Raw genomic sequence first — 15,381 nt, forward strand, 5'->3', positions numbered from 1 at the left:
CCTCATTGTTATTAAAAGAAAGAGAGCGAAATAAAGAGTTTTTAAACCACTATAAAATATAATTTCAATCTCTTTTCCCTATTCGCTTTACTTTACGTCTTTACTTGTAAGTCAGATAAAAACTTCACACACATTTTTCGGATATAATTTGCGGGTCATATATGGGCCCGAAGTTAAAATTTATGGGCCATAATCCATTTCATAGTCAATAATAAATAAACAGTTGACTCTAGTTGGGCCTCAGATCCAAAAACGTTGAGCCCATCCGAGCTTATGGAGTCTTTAACCTAGTTTTATACCTTCATAGCTGCATCTCTCAGCGAAAGCTTCCCCAGAGAGAGCGGCGCTGCGAACAATGGGTATTGATTTCTATCTTCTAAGCTTTTGTTTTTTTGTGTTCATTTCAAATCTATAAGCATGAATGTGATGTTAATGATTTTCGGTGAAATTCAGGAGCCTACACTTACGTTTCGGAGCTATGGAAGAAGAAACAATCAGATGTAATGAGGTTCTTGCTGAGGGTGAGGTGCTGGGAGTACCGACAGCTTCCCTCCATTGTGCGTGTCACCAGGTCTACTCGCCCCGATAAGGCTCGCCGCCTCGGCTACAAAGCCAAACAGGTACCCTCATCTCGGAGACGTTTGTGTTGTAGTGCTTCGAATTATATACCCTATTAGGGCTCGTTATGTTTGATTGTTCCCATTTTCTCTGGATTATAATGTGTCGTCTGTAAGAAATGCCCTCTTGTGTTCTGTGCGTTTTGTTTCATAGCCTCTTAGTTGGCATAATAATTAAGAGCTTTTTCCATGGCCGTTTTATGTATTATGTGAATGCTTTTCAGTTTATCTAAACCAGAGTTGCTAAAGTCTATGTTGCCTTTTGTGTTCTTCATTATTTATATTTAGATTTTGTCCTTGGCTTACTTGATTGTTATGTTACTCAAACCTAATACGGAAGCAAAACATTATCATGTCTGCTTCCTAGTAAATATTACATTTTTTCTGTTAACTCTTCAATCCCTAAATTGCATTTTGATTTAAAAGTATTATATTTTTTTTTGTCAAAAGTTTCTTGATTATTATTAGACTTTTTCCCACAAGTATCTCTTTTAACCCTTAAATATTAGATTTTAATTTAAAAGTAATACATTTTTTCTCAAAATATCACACTTTTCTTCGGGATTACATTTCCATACAGTCTCACTAGAGAGCCACCCTTATATTTATGCCCCTTAACATATTTGTGTTTTTGTTTTTGTGGAAAATGATTTTAATTTGTTCACCTTTTGTCCATGCCTATTAAAGATTTTCTCTTGTGATATTTTGTGAGTTCTTGATTGATGCAGTGCTAAGTATGTTTGATCTGATCATTTTTTACTCCAAAGTGGATTATACTCATCTTTGACAAGTGACAACCTCCTTTTGTACTCCAAATTTGATGATATGCTTGTGATGTATAGTTATTGTTAGTTGTTCCGCTAAAGATTGTATATACTGATGCAATACCTGGTTTTCTGGCCATAATTTGTTTTCCCCAATCTTTCTAGGGGTATGTTATCTACCGTGTACGTGTGAGACGTGGTGGGAGAAAGAGGCCTGTTCCAAAGGGTATTGTTTATGGAAAACCCACAAACCAGGGTGTTACTCAGCTGAAGTTTCAGCGGAGTAAACGCTCAGTTGCTGAGGAGCGTGCTGGCAGGAAGTTGGGTGGCCTCAGGGTTCTAAACTCTTACTGGATTAATGAGGTTTAAACAGTACCTTGTCTCTTCTATTTCTGATATTGACTTATGATCCATGTTATATGAATACTACTAATAGTAACTGTTGTCGCCTAGGCAGCTGCCTAGGCCGAGTGGATTTTACCCTTCGGCTGACTAGCCAACCCGGCTCCCGAGTCGGCCAAACCCGGCTCCCGAGTTGGCTTGGCTGAGTTTTTTATTTTTTATTTTTTTTGGTGTGCGATGTGTACACTGCTGTGTTATTCTTATTATTATTACTTGCCCACCTAGGCACTAGGCACCCCCCTGGGGGACCAGTGCCTAGCGTCTTCTACAACATTGCTAATAGTACACTTTACTTTCATGTGTAGGACTCAACTTACAAGTATTATGAAGTGATCTTGGTTGATCCAGCCCATGCTGCTATCCGTAACGATCCTAGGATCAACTGGCTTTGTAATCCTGTCCACAAGCACAGAGAGCTTCGTGGACTCACCTCAGCTGGGAAGAAATACAGGGGTCTCCGTGGAAGGGGACATTTGCACCACAAAGCTCGACCTTCAAGAAGGGCCACCTGGAAGAGGAACCAGACACTGTCTCTCCGCCGTTATCGTTAATCCTGAAATCATTTTTTGTCGTTTCTTTTACCTGCCTGGTTTTGTTATGGGAATTATAGACTGTCTGGAAGAAAAAAAACAGTTGCAATCATTTTATCAGATGTCTTTGCTCTTTCTCCAGTGATGCTTTGATTGACTATAAACTCTGCAACATGGTAACTCCCTTGAGACTGTTTTCTAGTTAAGTTTTCCATTGACATTATTTTTATATCCTAGTACTAGTATTTTTTCTAAAAGTTTGTTTGCTGTTGGACAAAGTACTACCTATCCTCGTATGTTTCTGTTTCTACTTCTATGACAATATGGGTTTTTCCTCTTTTACTGTTGTGTTTGAGTGAGTGGTGTGATGGTATGTTATTATGTGTTGTTAAGGGCATAGTATCTAATTAAAGCATATTACATCTCAGTATTTAAAGAAGTTTCACATCGTGTTCTTGTGTTAGATAAATGAAAAAAAAAAAGAAAAGCTACAGGTGCGCGAACAGTATTATAATAACCCAAAGATGTATACCTTAGTATGAGTATAAGGTACTTGTTTTAATTCAAGTTACGGTGACAATTCAATTGTAAAACAACAATTTTTAGTATAACTTTTATCTGATGATCCTTCAATATTATCTAATGATGCTATTAGAATTAATTTTATTTTTGTCACACAAATCTAAAACTAAAAAAGAAAATAGAATTAACACTTTAAAACTAAAAAAGAAAAAAACTTAACACTTAAACTGAATAGGTCAAAATGTTTGTATTTAATGATTTTGTTGAAAGATAATAAAAAATGGTTGTGCTATAATAATATTAGGACTATTGGGAAATGTTTTGAAAAAAGGGGCTAAAAGTCGTTTTACACAAAACTCTAAACTAGAATAAACTCTTTTTTTTTGAACAACTAGAATAAACTCTAAAGTGATTTTGTTTACAAGTTAAAAAGTTTCTAAATAATTATATAAAAATAACACAAAAAAAAAAAACATTTATAAACAAAACAAAAAACAAATTTACATAAATCCCAAAACATAGCCTAGACAAAACTATAGGTTAAAGTATAAGTAAGTTACAACAACCCATGTTATTGTGTTGATAACAGAAATATATACCATAGCGAACTACAAGTACAACCATGGGTTTAACAAGAACGAAAAAGATCAAATATCCATCTATAAACAATAAAAACTTTTAAACATGATGCATTTGATTTCCATTTCAGTTTCTATCTTGGACCAATAGTGCTATTTTCTTGAGCAATAATAGGGGTGACTTCTATTACTTCTTCGGAATAAAATGTTTGAGCTTGCCTTTCTCTTCTCACTTTCTCAGTGGCCAAACATTCCTTCAGTTCCATGACAACGTAGTCCATGTTTGGTCTCCCAATTGGAATAGGAGATGCACATGCCATTGCAAGCTCTAATGCCTTCCACACGCAATTCACATCAAACTCCTCGTTCAACCTAGGATCAATAATTTTCTTAATGTCTCCAGTCTCTAAGAAAAGGCTAACCCATTGTAGAATATGTGATTTCTCATCATTCACTACGATCACTGGCCTTCCTGAGATCAACTCCAAGATAACAATTCCAAAATTGTAGACATCACTCTTTTCTGTCAATCTATGAGACTCATAATACCTAAAAAAAATAAAATTATCTCATCACTAAATGAATGAAACCTTAGTTATTAACTTGTATCTTGATATTTGATATTACTTAAAGCAATTAAATTGTAGAACTTATGTATTATACTCTGGATCAAGGTATCCTGGAGTGCCAACAACCCTAGTGGAAACATAGGAGCCATCTTCAATGGTAAAAACCCTAGACAACCCGAAATCAGATAATTTTGCTTGTAGTTTTTCGTTCAGCAGAATGTTGGTAGTTTTGACATCTCTATGAATTATTGGTGGTTTACAACCATTGTGCAAATAATCCAATCCTGATAGAGATTACAATTCAAAAATTAAAATAAGGTTAACAGTAAAATAACATCAATAGTAAATAATAATAGCAATAAAGAAATAATTGTGAATTATACAAAATATGGTCACGGGACATAACCTTGTGCAGCATCCACTGCAATTTGGAGTCTTTCTATCCAGCTCAAAACATGACTACTTTTCTCTGCATTAAGGAACATATATAAGAGATGTTCTTAGTATGACTTTAAATTGATTTTTTTAATTCAAAAATAATAAATCAAAGTATGTTTATAATTTGATTGAATTATCATAAGTAGTTTGAGTTAAAATCATATCTATCTTTATACCTAACAAAAAATCTCTTAGGTTCCCATTAGCCATGTATTCATAAACAAGAGCTTTGTGTTCATCCTTGTCACAATACCCAACCAGTGAAGTTAGGTATCGATGATGGACTCTTGTCAGAAGCTCAGCCTGTGACCAAAGTGGATCGGAGTAGTATGTGATTAAAATTAAAGTTTCTCTTTGTTTTATATAAAGGGGTAATAAAATATATTTATTTCATACCTCGGTTTGAAACTCACGATAACCCTGGATAGATGATTGAGAGAGTATCTTAACAGCCACTTGAATGTCCCCTAAACAACCATGATACACGGTTCCAAAACCACCTTTTCCAAGAACCCTTTCAAAGTTCCTAGTGATTTTTAGGATTTCCAAATAGGTAAAACTTCTATTTTTTGATTTCAAAAATCCATCTTTCTTATCAAATGTTTCACCCAAGCGCCCTATTTTTTAAAATTGAAACAATAAAAAGAAAAATGTTTATCACTCAAACAATAACTATTACAAGATACAAATAAGTGCATAGAAAAATATAATGACATTTTATTTCGACAAAGACCATTTAAAAAAAATCGCAAAATGAAAAGTAAAATAATGTGTGTTGTTATTATTTATTGAGAGTCACCCTAAAAAACCAACTCACGGTAACTGTGGAATAAAAAGGGTAAAATGATGAAATTTGTATGCATATTTTACATTTATTATCAAAACCTTTGATCATTGGGTAAACTTTTAAGATACCTCAATATCAATGTTGTAAAATTCAGCACTAGGTGGCCACCTAATTGAGGCGCCTACTAGCCGCTAGCTAGGCGTCCCTAAGCCAAGGTGATTTTAACTCTAGGCGACTTTTAGTCAATCGACCGACTAGGCACCCTAGGTGTCGAGTTGGGCGCCTAACTAGGCCGAGTTGGGAGCCTAACACGGCTGAGTTAGACGCGTAACTCAACCGAGTCGGTGCCCAACTTGGCCGAGTGGTTTTTTTGCCTGCTCGGCTGCTCTCTTCTATATTCTCTAGTCATGAACTCAACTAACTATCTAACATATATATGCAGCTGACTAGTTTGAATTGGGGGATTATAACAGTTTTAACAACTCTTAGCCTTGAGTGAAAAAAGTGGAGACGATATACTTGGATTAATTACTCGGCCGCCTAGGCGGCGCCTAAGCACTGCCTAGACTCTCTAGGCGCTAGGCGTCCCCCCGACACCCAACTAGCGCCTAGCACTTTTTGCAACATTACTCAATATAAATAATATTCAGGTGATAATATATTAATATGCGAGTAATTTTTAAATTGTTATGTTATGTAATAAGTTCTATATATGGCAACATAAATAGTTTTGTGACAAACGACCAAAATAAAAAACATATATAACATGTGTAATTAGAATACACAATATTGGCGGATATTTTGATTTAGAGTAAATTGTCATTTTGGTTCACTGACTATTGGGATCTTGTTAATTGCAATCCATGACTTTCAGAACTGCTAATTTCGTACCTTAACTATGTAATATTTTATCAATTTTGGTCACTCCAGCCAATTTGCCAGCCAAATTTTGCCGGAAAATTTTAATAGTTAAAATAATGAGAGTATTTTAGTCATTTCACATCTCTTTTCTTCTTCTCCAACAAATCCATCATTTGTTTTCTTCTTCTTCTCGGCGACTTGAGCTTCTCCACCACGTACACCTTCATCTCCCTTCTCAGGAATCGCTCTCTCCACGCGCCATCGCATTAGAGTTCACAGGCCAACCAATGCATCTTCACAGGTTTCTCTAGACGCATCATTGTCTAACGAAACCTCGTCGTCCGACCAAAACAAAATTGGCTTCATTATGATCGGCGCATGACTAGCTGAGAATGTCCATTTCGTCCTACTTGAAGCTTCCGACAGCGTTGGAGGACGCATTCGCTCCAACGTCATCGACGGCTTCATCCTCAATCGTGGATTTCAGATTTTCATCACGGCTTAACTATGAGGCGCTAGACCTTCGCAAGTTCTATTCGGGAGCTTGGGTTTACTACGACAATCGTTTCCACACTGTCACGGACCTTCAAGTCCCCGGAGAAGAAGAATGAAAAGATGGATTCGCCAAAGAAGAAGAAAAGAGATGTGAAATGACTACAATACCCTCATTATTTTAACTATTAAAATTTTTTGTCAAAATTTGGCCGAACTGGCCAAAATTGATAAAAATTGCATAGTTAAGGTACAAAATTAACAGTTTTAAAGTCGTTGATTACAATTAACAAGACCCCAATAGTCAGTGGACCAAAATGACAATTTAGTCTTTAAGTTATAAATATCCAACTAGACATTGTTGTAATATCTACAATGTAAGTATTGATATTATATTAAGGGTGTGTTCGTATATGGGAATCGGAATCGGCATTGGACTCAAATATTTAGTAATGGTAATGAGTTTTAGTGAAAGTATTTTGCATTTTTGATAATATGGTGGAATTGGTATGATTACCAATATTGTTGTTTCGTTATGTATGATCCTATAATGGGAATAAATGTTTTAAAAATACAAGAACAAAAAATCAAGACAATTTATTTTAATATAAAGACATCCAAAGCACCAATATGAATAAAAAAAATAAAAATATAAAAGCATTAATCCAAACTTAAAAATTAAATTACCAATTAAGAGGAGAATAATGGAATGAAACCTTATTTTATTAGGAAATGAGTTTTCTAAGCAATGGGGTAATCAAATCACATAGTAATTTTCTAGAAACCTATCAACCAAATTAAACAATAATAACAACACTGTTGCAAAAATCCCCACCTAGGCCGCCTAGAAACCCGCCTAGGCGCTAGGCGCTCCTAGACCGAGGCGAATTGCTCCCTAGGCATCCGCCTAGGTGGCTGGCCGCCTAGCGCCTAACTCGGACGACTAGGCCGAGTTGGTGGCCGACTGGACCGAAAATGGCCGAGTTAACTCGTCCAACTCGGCAGAGTTAGTCGAGTTAACTCGAGCGAGTCGGCCTTGTTAATTTTATTATTATATTTATATATATTTAAATTTATTTATTTATATAAGTAATAGAAGTAAGAGAGATATATATAATATAATATATGACATACACCCACACACATGAATTATATTTTTGTTTTTATAGGTCGCCGCCTAGAACCGCCTAGGCGCCGCCTAGACTGCTTAGGCGCTAGTCTACTGCAACCATGAATAACAATGACTTTGACTTCTATTCCTGATAGTTAAACCTATGAACTAAATGTGACTTAAGAGTGAATTGAATGAACAATATACTAATTGAATTTTGTTATATTTACCTTGGTTTGTCTTCCTTTTACGTCGCCAAAAGAGAAGCAAGCCAGTCAAGAGGATGAACGTTGGAATAACTGATGTAACCACTGGAATGACAAATTTCTTTGATGTCTTTTTGCTATCACAATTGTTTGATTGACAAGAACTGTGTGGCGCTGTATCGTCGTAACCTTCAATTCTAATCATTTTCAATATTGTGGTAATTAATTAGTTTTTTTAAAAAAAAAAAGGTAATTAATTAGTTAAATTATTAGTTTTGGAGTGTGTATCTACAATGTTATACACAAGTACTATGCGTAAAAGTAACTTGATTATTAGCCAACGATAGCTTCAAGAAGGCAAACCTTAGTTTTAGTCCATATTTGGTTCTTTCTATAAGTTCTTGTGGAATTGGACCCCAAAATTGATTTCCAGTTAAATTTCTGTAAATGATAAAAAAAAATCAAAATATATAATATAATTTAATTCTTTAGGGCAATACTAATATGCATAGTTATTACTCATTTAAAATATTTAACAACTATATTTACCACTATGTAAAGAAATTTAGCCACTTACAAGACTTTCAAAGATCGCAATTCACTTAGAAAGCTAGGTAATTGGCCAGTCAAGCTATTATTGGATAAATCCCTGTAAAAGTATATATATATATATATAATATATATATATATATACACAACAATAACATACAGTTATACATCAAAGCATAAAAAAACCTCACTTTTATAAATAGGGATTGGGATCTTGTGAGAAGACCCTTTCGAGTAAAACTATAGATTGATCTCAGCCTTTAATATGAAGAAGATCAACGGCTACAAAGTAAAGAAATCTAGAAAAAATGCGGTGACTTTTCTATAAATATTTTCAACTTTGAAAGTGTAGCATGTACAATCACAAAGTGCACTTGATAAATTTGACGGAAGTGGATGCGCATTTGGTCACCGACAGTTAAATTTGAAGGAAAATTTTAAAAATATTTAAAATTTGAGGGGTAAATTAGGAAATTCACATTTTATTCTTTTTATTATATCAAAATCATTTTCACAACATTATTTTTCACTTCTTAGTCTCCTTTTTCTTTTAAGATAATGATAAAGTGTTTCTTTGTTTGTGCTAAGTTTTAAGTTTGTTATACGAGGGTCGAATCCTAAAAAGTCATACTAAATTTATTAAAATATTTCTAGAGAGAGAGAAAAATAATCGAATGAGGCCACCTCTTCCTGTAAGTCCCATAATATCCTTTATAAATGCACATAAGCTACTATATGAATGGACATAGATATATATATATATATGTATATCAGTTTTTTGTGCTTACAAGTACTCCAGGGATGTAAGATCGGATATGCTAAGAGAAATGTTGCCGGCCAATCTACTTGCGGACAGATTCCTAATAATTCATCAATGCAAACAATGCTTTCACAGTTCAATATATGCAGATATATCAAATATTATTTGCACATATAAAGTAGTTAAGTAGTAATTAATAACTCGCAAAAACTCGTGTGAGACCGTCCCACCGTGAGACGAGTCGGGTCAATACGCAAATGTAATACTTATATGCACAAATGTCACACTTATATGCTTGTAATACTAATCATGAATAAAAATTTTGTTACTTATAAGGGTAAATGTAATACTTTAAGAGAAAATACAATACTTTTACATTTCGATTTAAAAGTATTACATTTTTCCTCAAAAGTATTATATTTGCCCTTATAAGTAACAAATTTGTATTCTTGATTAGTGTTATATTTGAGCATATAAGTATGACATTTGCACATATAAGTATGACTTTTGCATGTTGCTTTAACCAGACCCGATCCGTCTCACGAATAAGGATCCGTGAGACGGTCTCACACAAGTGTGATTAGTAGTAAAAAAAATAATGTTAAAAAAAAAAAAGTAAAATTAATGTTGAGTAAAGGTTAGAAAGAAAATTAAATGTGTAAATAGTATTAATTCACGGGCATATAATAAATATAGGAAAATAATAGAAGCTTACAAGTGTGTGATGATAGGAGGATCATAATCATTATTATATCTGCAACGAAGCCCTTCCCATAAGTATGCTTCAGGTAGACAAGGATCTCCCACCCAATTGTCTCTCTTCAACCTATAATTTGACTTGATATTCGCCATAGCCAACACTAAATATTTAAAATTTTGGAAAGGTACATGGGAGAGGTGGTTAGCCATGGTTGACTTTGAGAATTTTAAAAGTGCATTTAGTAATTACGGAGTATTAAAAAAGAAAAAAAAGTTTCTAATATACAGTTTTAAAATTAAAATAGCAAGTAGAAAACAAATTATATATATATCATTCTCACCAATTACCATCATCGTTACTAGCTTCTTTAAAATTACATATTTCTATTTTCACTACATGCCTACTTACATCAAAATGTAATGTTTTTACATCGAAATGTAAAATAAAGTATTACATTTCTTTCAAAAAAAATTTTGTTTTAAAAAAAAAAAAAAACATTTCTTTTAAAACTATTGCATTTTCCTATAAGCAATAAGTATTTTGTTCATGATTTAGTATCACATTTGCTAGTATAAGTATTACATTTACATATTGACATTACCTGACCTGACCTGAGTCTCACGGATAAAAATTCATGAGACAGTTTCACACAAGTATCTCCCTTCTTTGTTGAATTAATTTGGTGGGAATGGAAGATGCCTTAATCATGTTCCATTGTTTTTTGTATCACCTTCTTGTATGCTAAGTTTCAACTAACAGTTTCTCATAATTAAAATCTCAAATATTTTATGTTTAAAAAAAATCTCAAATATTTTAAAAAGTTATGCAATCTCAATATAGTGAAAATATAATGATATTAAATGTTGAGATTTGAGAATTAATATATATAATATATACTTACCCTCAGTTTCGCGAGTTTGTGATTTCAAGAATCTTTTAACAATGTAGATTTCCATGGCGTTAATGAGCGGTGGGAGGTTGGAACTCTGAGTCTTGAGGAGGGTAAGATTCCATTGTGCTTTGCTTGTTGCACTTTCTGGATATATAGTGTCGATGCTAAAATACGCTGGGGAAATTGGCTTGTCAAACCAGAGCTTATCGTCGTTGGTATAAATTTTGAACTCTCGGGATTGGTTGGCTAGCAGCCTCGTTACCTCGGCAAAATGCAGGTACACGTAATAATCCATTGTCGGGTGTTTCGGGTCCCAAGATATTGTCAAGTTTTCCTCTGCCGTTTCCTTTGACACGGCTGTTTCCATGACTTTGGAGGGCACTTCATAGCTATTCTCATCAACTTCCTCGTTTGGGTTTGGTGGTATTGGGCTTAATGATATGAATTTTGGACTAGCGTCGTCATATGGGAACCATAGGCGATCTCTCTTATCATCTGGGTACCTGCCCAACCATCATCAAATTCGCAAATTATACGTACACACATGCAAACTTCTAATTTTACAATGCAACTACGTATTTCACACTTATCATATTTATTATAAAACTAATTTGTCATTTTTCTCTTTATTTTTTGAAACATTTAACCATAGATCTATTCAAATAGATACACCATATCAATTATCACTCTTTACTTAGGAGGATGTTCTCACATGGACCCTCTCACCTAGAGTGTTGTTCTCATATGGTTTTGATTATTATACCATTATTTGTAAAGTGTTATTTTGGACATAAATCATTATTAGAAATTAAATTATTGTATATGGCATATATATATTATTATTTAATAAGTCTGAAAATGACATAATTTTAAATTTCAAAACAAAAGTGTTTTTATGATGAGTGAGAAAATACTTCTCTCTCCCCCTCTCTCTATATGTGTGTGTGTTCTAATTTTTTTAAGACTATGAACCGGATTAGGGTTTCTTTTTCCCTAATTGTTCGAATGAATCAATTTGATCTAAATTTTAATTAAATTGAACCAATCTAATTTAAAGAGTAAATGGGTTAATGACACGCTAAGCTGGACTGACCTAAATTTGCCTATTGCAGTAGTTATATTGTGGACCATGATTCATATATCAATATGTATCCAAACACATCCATATTTTTTTTCCTTATTCTTTTTTTTTTCAACTTAAATTTATTGTTCTTTTTTTTTTCTTTCTGATTTAACAAATAATATTAATGTAAAAAATATATCATTAAAACGATTTAATTAAAATATTTTAAATGATACCTATATTGATATAATTTTATTTTCAATTTTTAAAATATAAGTACATAAAGTCATTAACGTAATTGTTATGTACATTAAGTTGTGTTTTTATGAACATATAAATGGAACATTATGAACATATATAGTACACGATGAATGCTATTAAACATGATAAATCTGTAGTATAATTTTTATGTACATTAAAACTTAAACTTTTTTTTTTTTATGAGCATATAGAAGGTGCACTATAACCCTATTATAAAGTACATGGAAATACATATACTATACCTTTAGTTTAGTATATATAAACATTAAAGTGTAGGTTTATGGACACAGAAGAAATATTATATGTATAGTAAATGATACGAGTAAATGCTATTAAACATGATAAGTCAGTAACATAATATATATATATATATATACACACACACACACACGTATATTAAACTTTGTTTTTTCTAAATAATATACAGAATGAATTTTATGAACCTACTATAAAGTGAATAAAAATATATACGATTCACATTTAGTTTATTTAGTGTTTATAAAACAAACATTATGAACATAATAAACATAATAATAATAATAATAATAATTTTATTAAATAATGATAATATAATGAGGTAATACCATTTTTTTTGAATGCAAGTAATACCAATTTAGTCATTGACTATAGTTATTTTTCTTGATTTAGACTTTTTGTACTTAATTGGGTCTTGAACTTCAATGGTTTTACCTAAAATTGAGTCCTCTGTATCTGTTGGCTGTTAGAATCAAGGACTAAACGGAGAAAAATTATCAAGCTATCCTAACAAAGGATCGGGCTCAATTAGGTAAAACTTTCTAAGTACAAAATTAATGATGGGAACTAAATTAAGATCAAAATTAAGATCAAAACGTCATTCAAGATCAAAACGAGAAAAATTACTCAAGTCGTGAACTAAATTAAATTATGTTTACACTCCCACATGAATGATGGGAGTGGTGGATGATGGGAGTGGGTTCGGGCCTGGAGACAACTATTGACTCTTCGTGCTTTAGTAGGTTTAGAAAGTAGCTATAAACAGATACGCAGTGAATAAGGAATTGTGGAGTTACCTTATTATTGAATGCTTATCCTCGGCACCGTAGTTGTACCGTTTGAAACCAACCAACGACTCATTCATAGCGACGGATGCATTGGTGGGGTAGGCGTCGTCTTTGAGTGGCCGTAGCTCAAGTGCCGAAATGAATGGCGTGCCCTGGTCGGTGCACACGAGGCAAACCTTCAAGATATTGGAGGACGGAACGTGCACGATCTCTTTCCTTACCACATCCAACGGGCCTCGAAATTGCACCCGATCCCACATTTCCACCCCTAGATGAAGCTCAAAACTGGGGGTCTCATTCTTGCCGTCGTAATTCCCGTACAAGAAACTGGCTCGAATCAGCACCCTCTTCCCTTTCACCACCTGTTCAGAAGAGCCACTTAAGTCGTAGCAGTTTCGATCCCCTTCGGGGAAGCTCCGGACTGTCCAGAGATGCTTGTCGATGTGGTCCGTGATGTAGCTTTTTTGGATGTAGGAGCTAATGCCGGTGTCAGATTCTAGGAAGCCTGCATCTGGCCAGTAATCTAGGCCGCCGATATTGTAGTCGGAGTAGCTAGCTCCTTCTGCTAATCCGCAGTCTATGCTTATGAACCCATCTGCATGCGGGCCGGCCGACCAAATTATAACATGAATCATATATGATTAAAACATCGATCAGGTAGATGTCGAAGCTAATTAAGGTAGTTGAAGTAATTAACCTGGATTCCAGCCGTTGACGACATTTGCATTTGCTAGAGCAAAACAACAAAGCAGTAAGACTTGAAGAGAAGCTTTCATCGCTAGCCCTGCGTTATCCATTACTTTCAGCTAGCTTAATTGCTGCTTAACTTGCTTCGATCTACACCCAAGCAATATATAGATGGATCATGGGTGAGGACTAAGCTAAGGACAGTACTTAATTAGAAAGTCTTTTTTTTTTTTTTTTTTGAGTACTATTGACATATCTTTTCGTACATACTTTCTCAACCTACTAAAACACAAAGAGTCAATATCCCGATCTATGTAGGTCGACGACAACACTTGAATATGGTGGCGATCGCAATGCTGACTACGTCGATGGCAACACTTGAGTACGGCGGCGTTGGAGGAATACGACCGTACTCTCGTTGTTCGCCTAGTGAAGCTATGAAGGAGCCGTGAAGAAGATGACGTTGATTGACTTGAGTCTTCGATGGAATCCTAACAATTAGAACCGACGTGTAATTAACCTAAAGTCCTAAACCAATTAAACCGGTTGAAATCGGAAAAATAACAAATTCTTGAGTGTGCTTCTTCCATTACTTTTCTAAAAAATTTCCCCCTTTACCGCGAAGGCACATTTTTTAGCATTTAACCGTAGGTTATGTTTCTCCATAACTTGAAAGCTTGCGGCAAGGTCATCCGCGTGGGTCTCATCTTTGAGACTTTTCACGAGCATGTCATCCACGTAGGCAGCAATGGATTTTCCCAATAGATCATTCCCCGCGTGAAAATGAGGGACTAGATGATGGGGGATCGGATAGGTTAAAGGCTCGGTACTCGAAGCTCAACGTAGGTGCAAAGGACGACCAAAGAAGGGGAAGAAAGGGCTCGAAGGAAGAGAGGATGACATGGCTGAGGTCGGCCGGTGATAAGTCGGTCGGTGGGAGGATATTCAGCGGACTGTTCGGCGGGGTTACATATAAGGAAGAGTTTGATAATGAAACGAATATGCTTGGTGGATCCTTAGGTGACAAGGCAGCTGAAGATCTTAGACTGAGAGTGATTGAACATAGCTATTGAAACAGTTGATTACCATGGAGGAAAGGTCAGACCAACCTAGAAGGGGTCGTGGTAGGAGAGGCGGCGTAAGAAAAGCGGTGCAAGAAAGGCGAGGCGAGGTAGGCGGATATAGAAGTTTCCTAAAGAGTTTGGCGGTGGACGGCAAGAGATACGGAAGGAAGGTCGAGATAGATTAGGAAAGTACCTAAAATATGATAAAGAAAGAGTTCTTAAAGTAAGTTTCCTAAGGGAGAAATTCCTTCTAGCTTGTATAAATAGGAGTTCTAGGTCCCAAGAAGAACAAGCAATCTAGCACACTTATAAGCAACTTATTGTATTCAAAGGCGATTAAGCAATCCAAAGAGGGTTGAAAGGTTACTCTAATTTTCTAGTAACGTTGAGTCGATTTTCCGGTGGTGTTGGCCTGCCGTTCGGCCATTCCATGGGAGATAAAATCAACAGGCACCAAAGACAAGGGACTTCTGGTGGAATTAACT

At 34.8% G+C, this 15,381-nt stretch overlaps 2 protein-coding genes across 2 annotated transcripts; one reads left to right on the top strand and one right to left on the bottom strand.

Moving 5' to 3' along the window:
* Positions 1 to 248: 248 nt before the first annotated feature.
* LOC116021162 (60S ribosomal protein L15-like) lies at positions 249 to 2,655 on the top strand. The gene is made up of 4 exons (XM_031261774.1): positions 249 to 359; positions 454 to 620; positions 1,547 to 1,744; positions 2,089 to 2,655. Exons 1-4 carry the CDS (start codon positions 356 to 358, stop codon positions 2,332 to 2,334), a joined length of 615 nt encoding a protein of 204 aa, XP_031117634.1. The 5' UTR covers positions 249 to 355; the 3' UTR covers positions 2,335 to 2,655.
* Positions 2,656 to 3,538: 883 nt separating this feature from the next.
* LOC116020386 (putative leucine-rich repeat receptor-like protein kinase At2g19210) lies at positions 3,539 to 13,941 on the bottom strand. The gene is made up of 13 exons (XM_031260861.1): positions 13,843 to 13,941; positions 13,155 to 13,740; positions 10,788 to 11,281; positions 9,902 to 10,046; positions 9,215 to 9,286; positions 8,455 to 8,526; positions 8,241 to 8,318; positions 7,902 to 8,074; positions 4,817 to 5,037; positions 4,597 to 4,723; positions 4,389 to 4,451; positions 4,077 to 4,266; positions 3,539 to 3,962 (listed from the first exon to the last, which is right to left on the bottom strand). The coding sequence occupies exons 1-13, from the start codon at positions 13,919 to 13,921 to the stop codon at positions 3,548 to 3,550; spliced, it is 2,715 nt and encodes a 904-aa protein (XP_031116721.1). The 5' UTR covers positions 13,922 to 13,941; the 3' UTR covers positions 3,539 to 3,547.
* Positions 13,942 to 15,381: the final 1,440 nt, after the last annotated feature.

Source organism: Ipomoea triloba, chromosome 5 (assembly GCF_003576645.1).
Source record: "Ipomoea triloba cultivar NCNSP0323 chromosome 5, ASM357664v1".
NCBI lineage: Eukaryota > Viridiplantae > Streptophyta > Magnoliopsida > Solanales > Convolvulaceae > Ipomoea > Ipomoea triloba.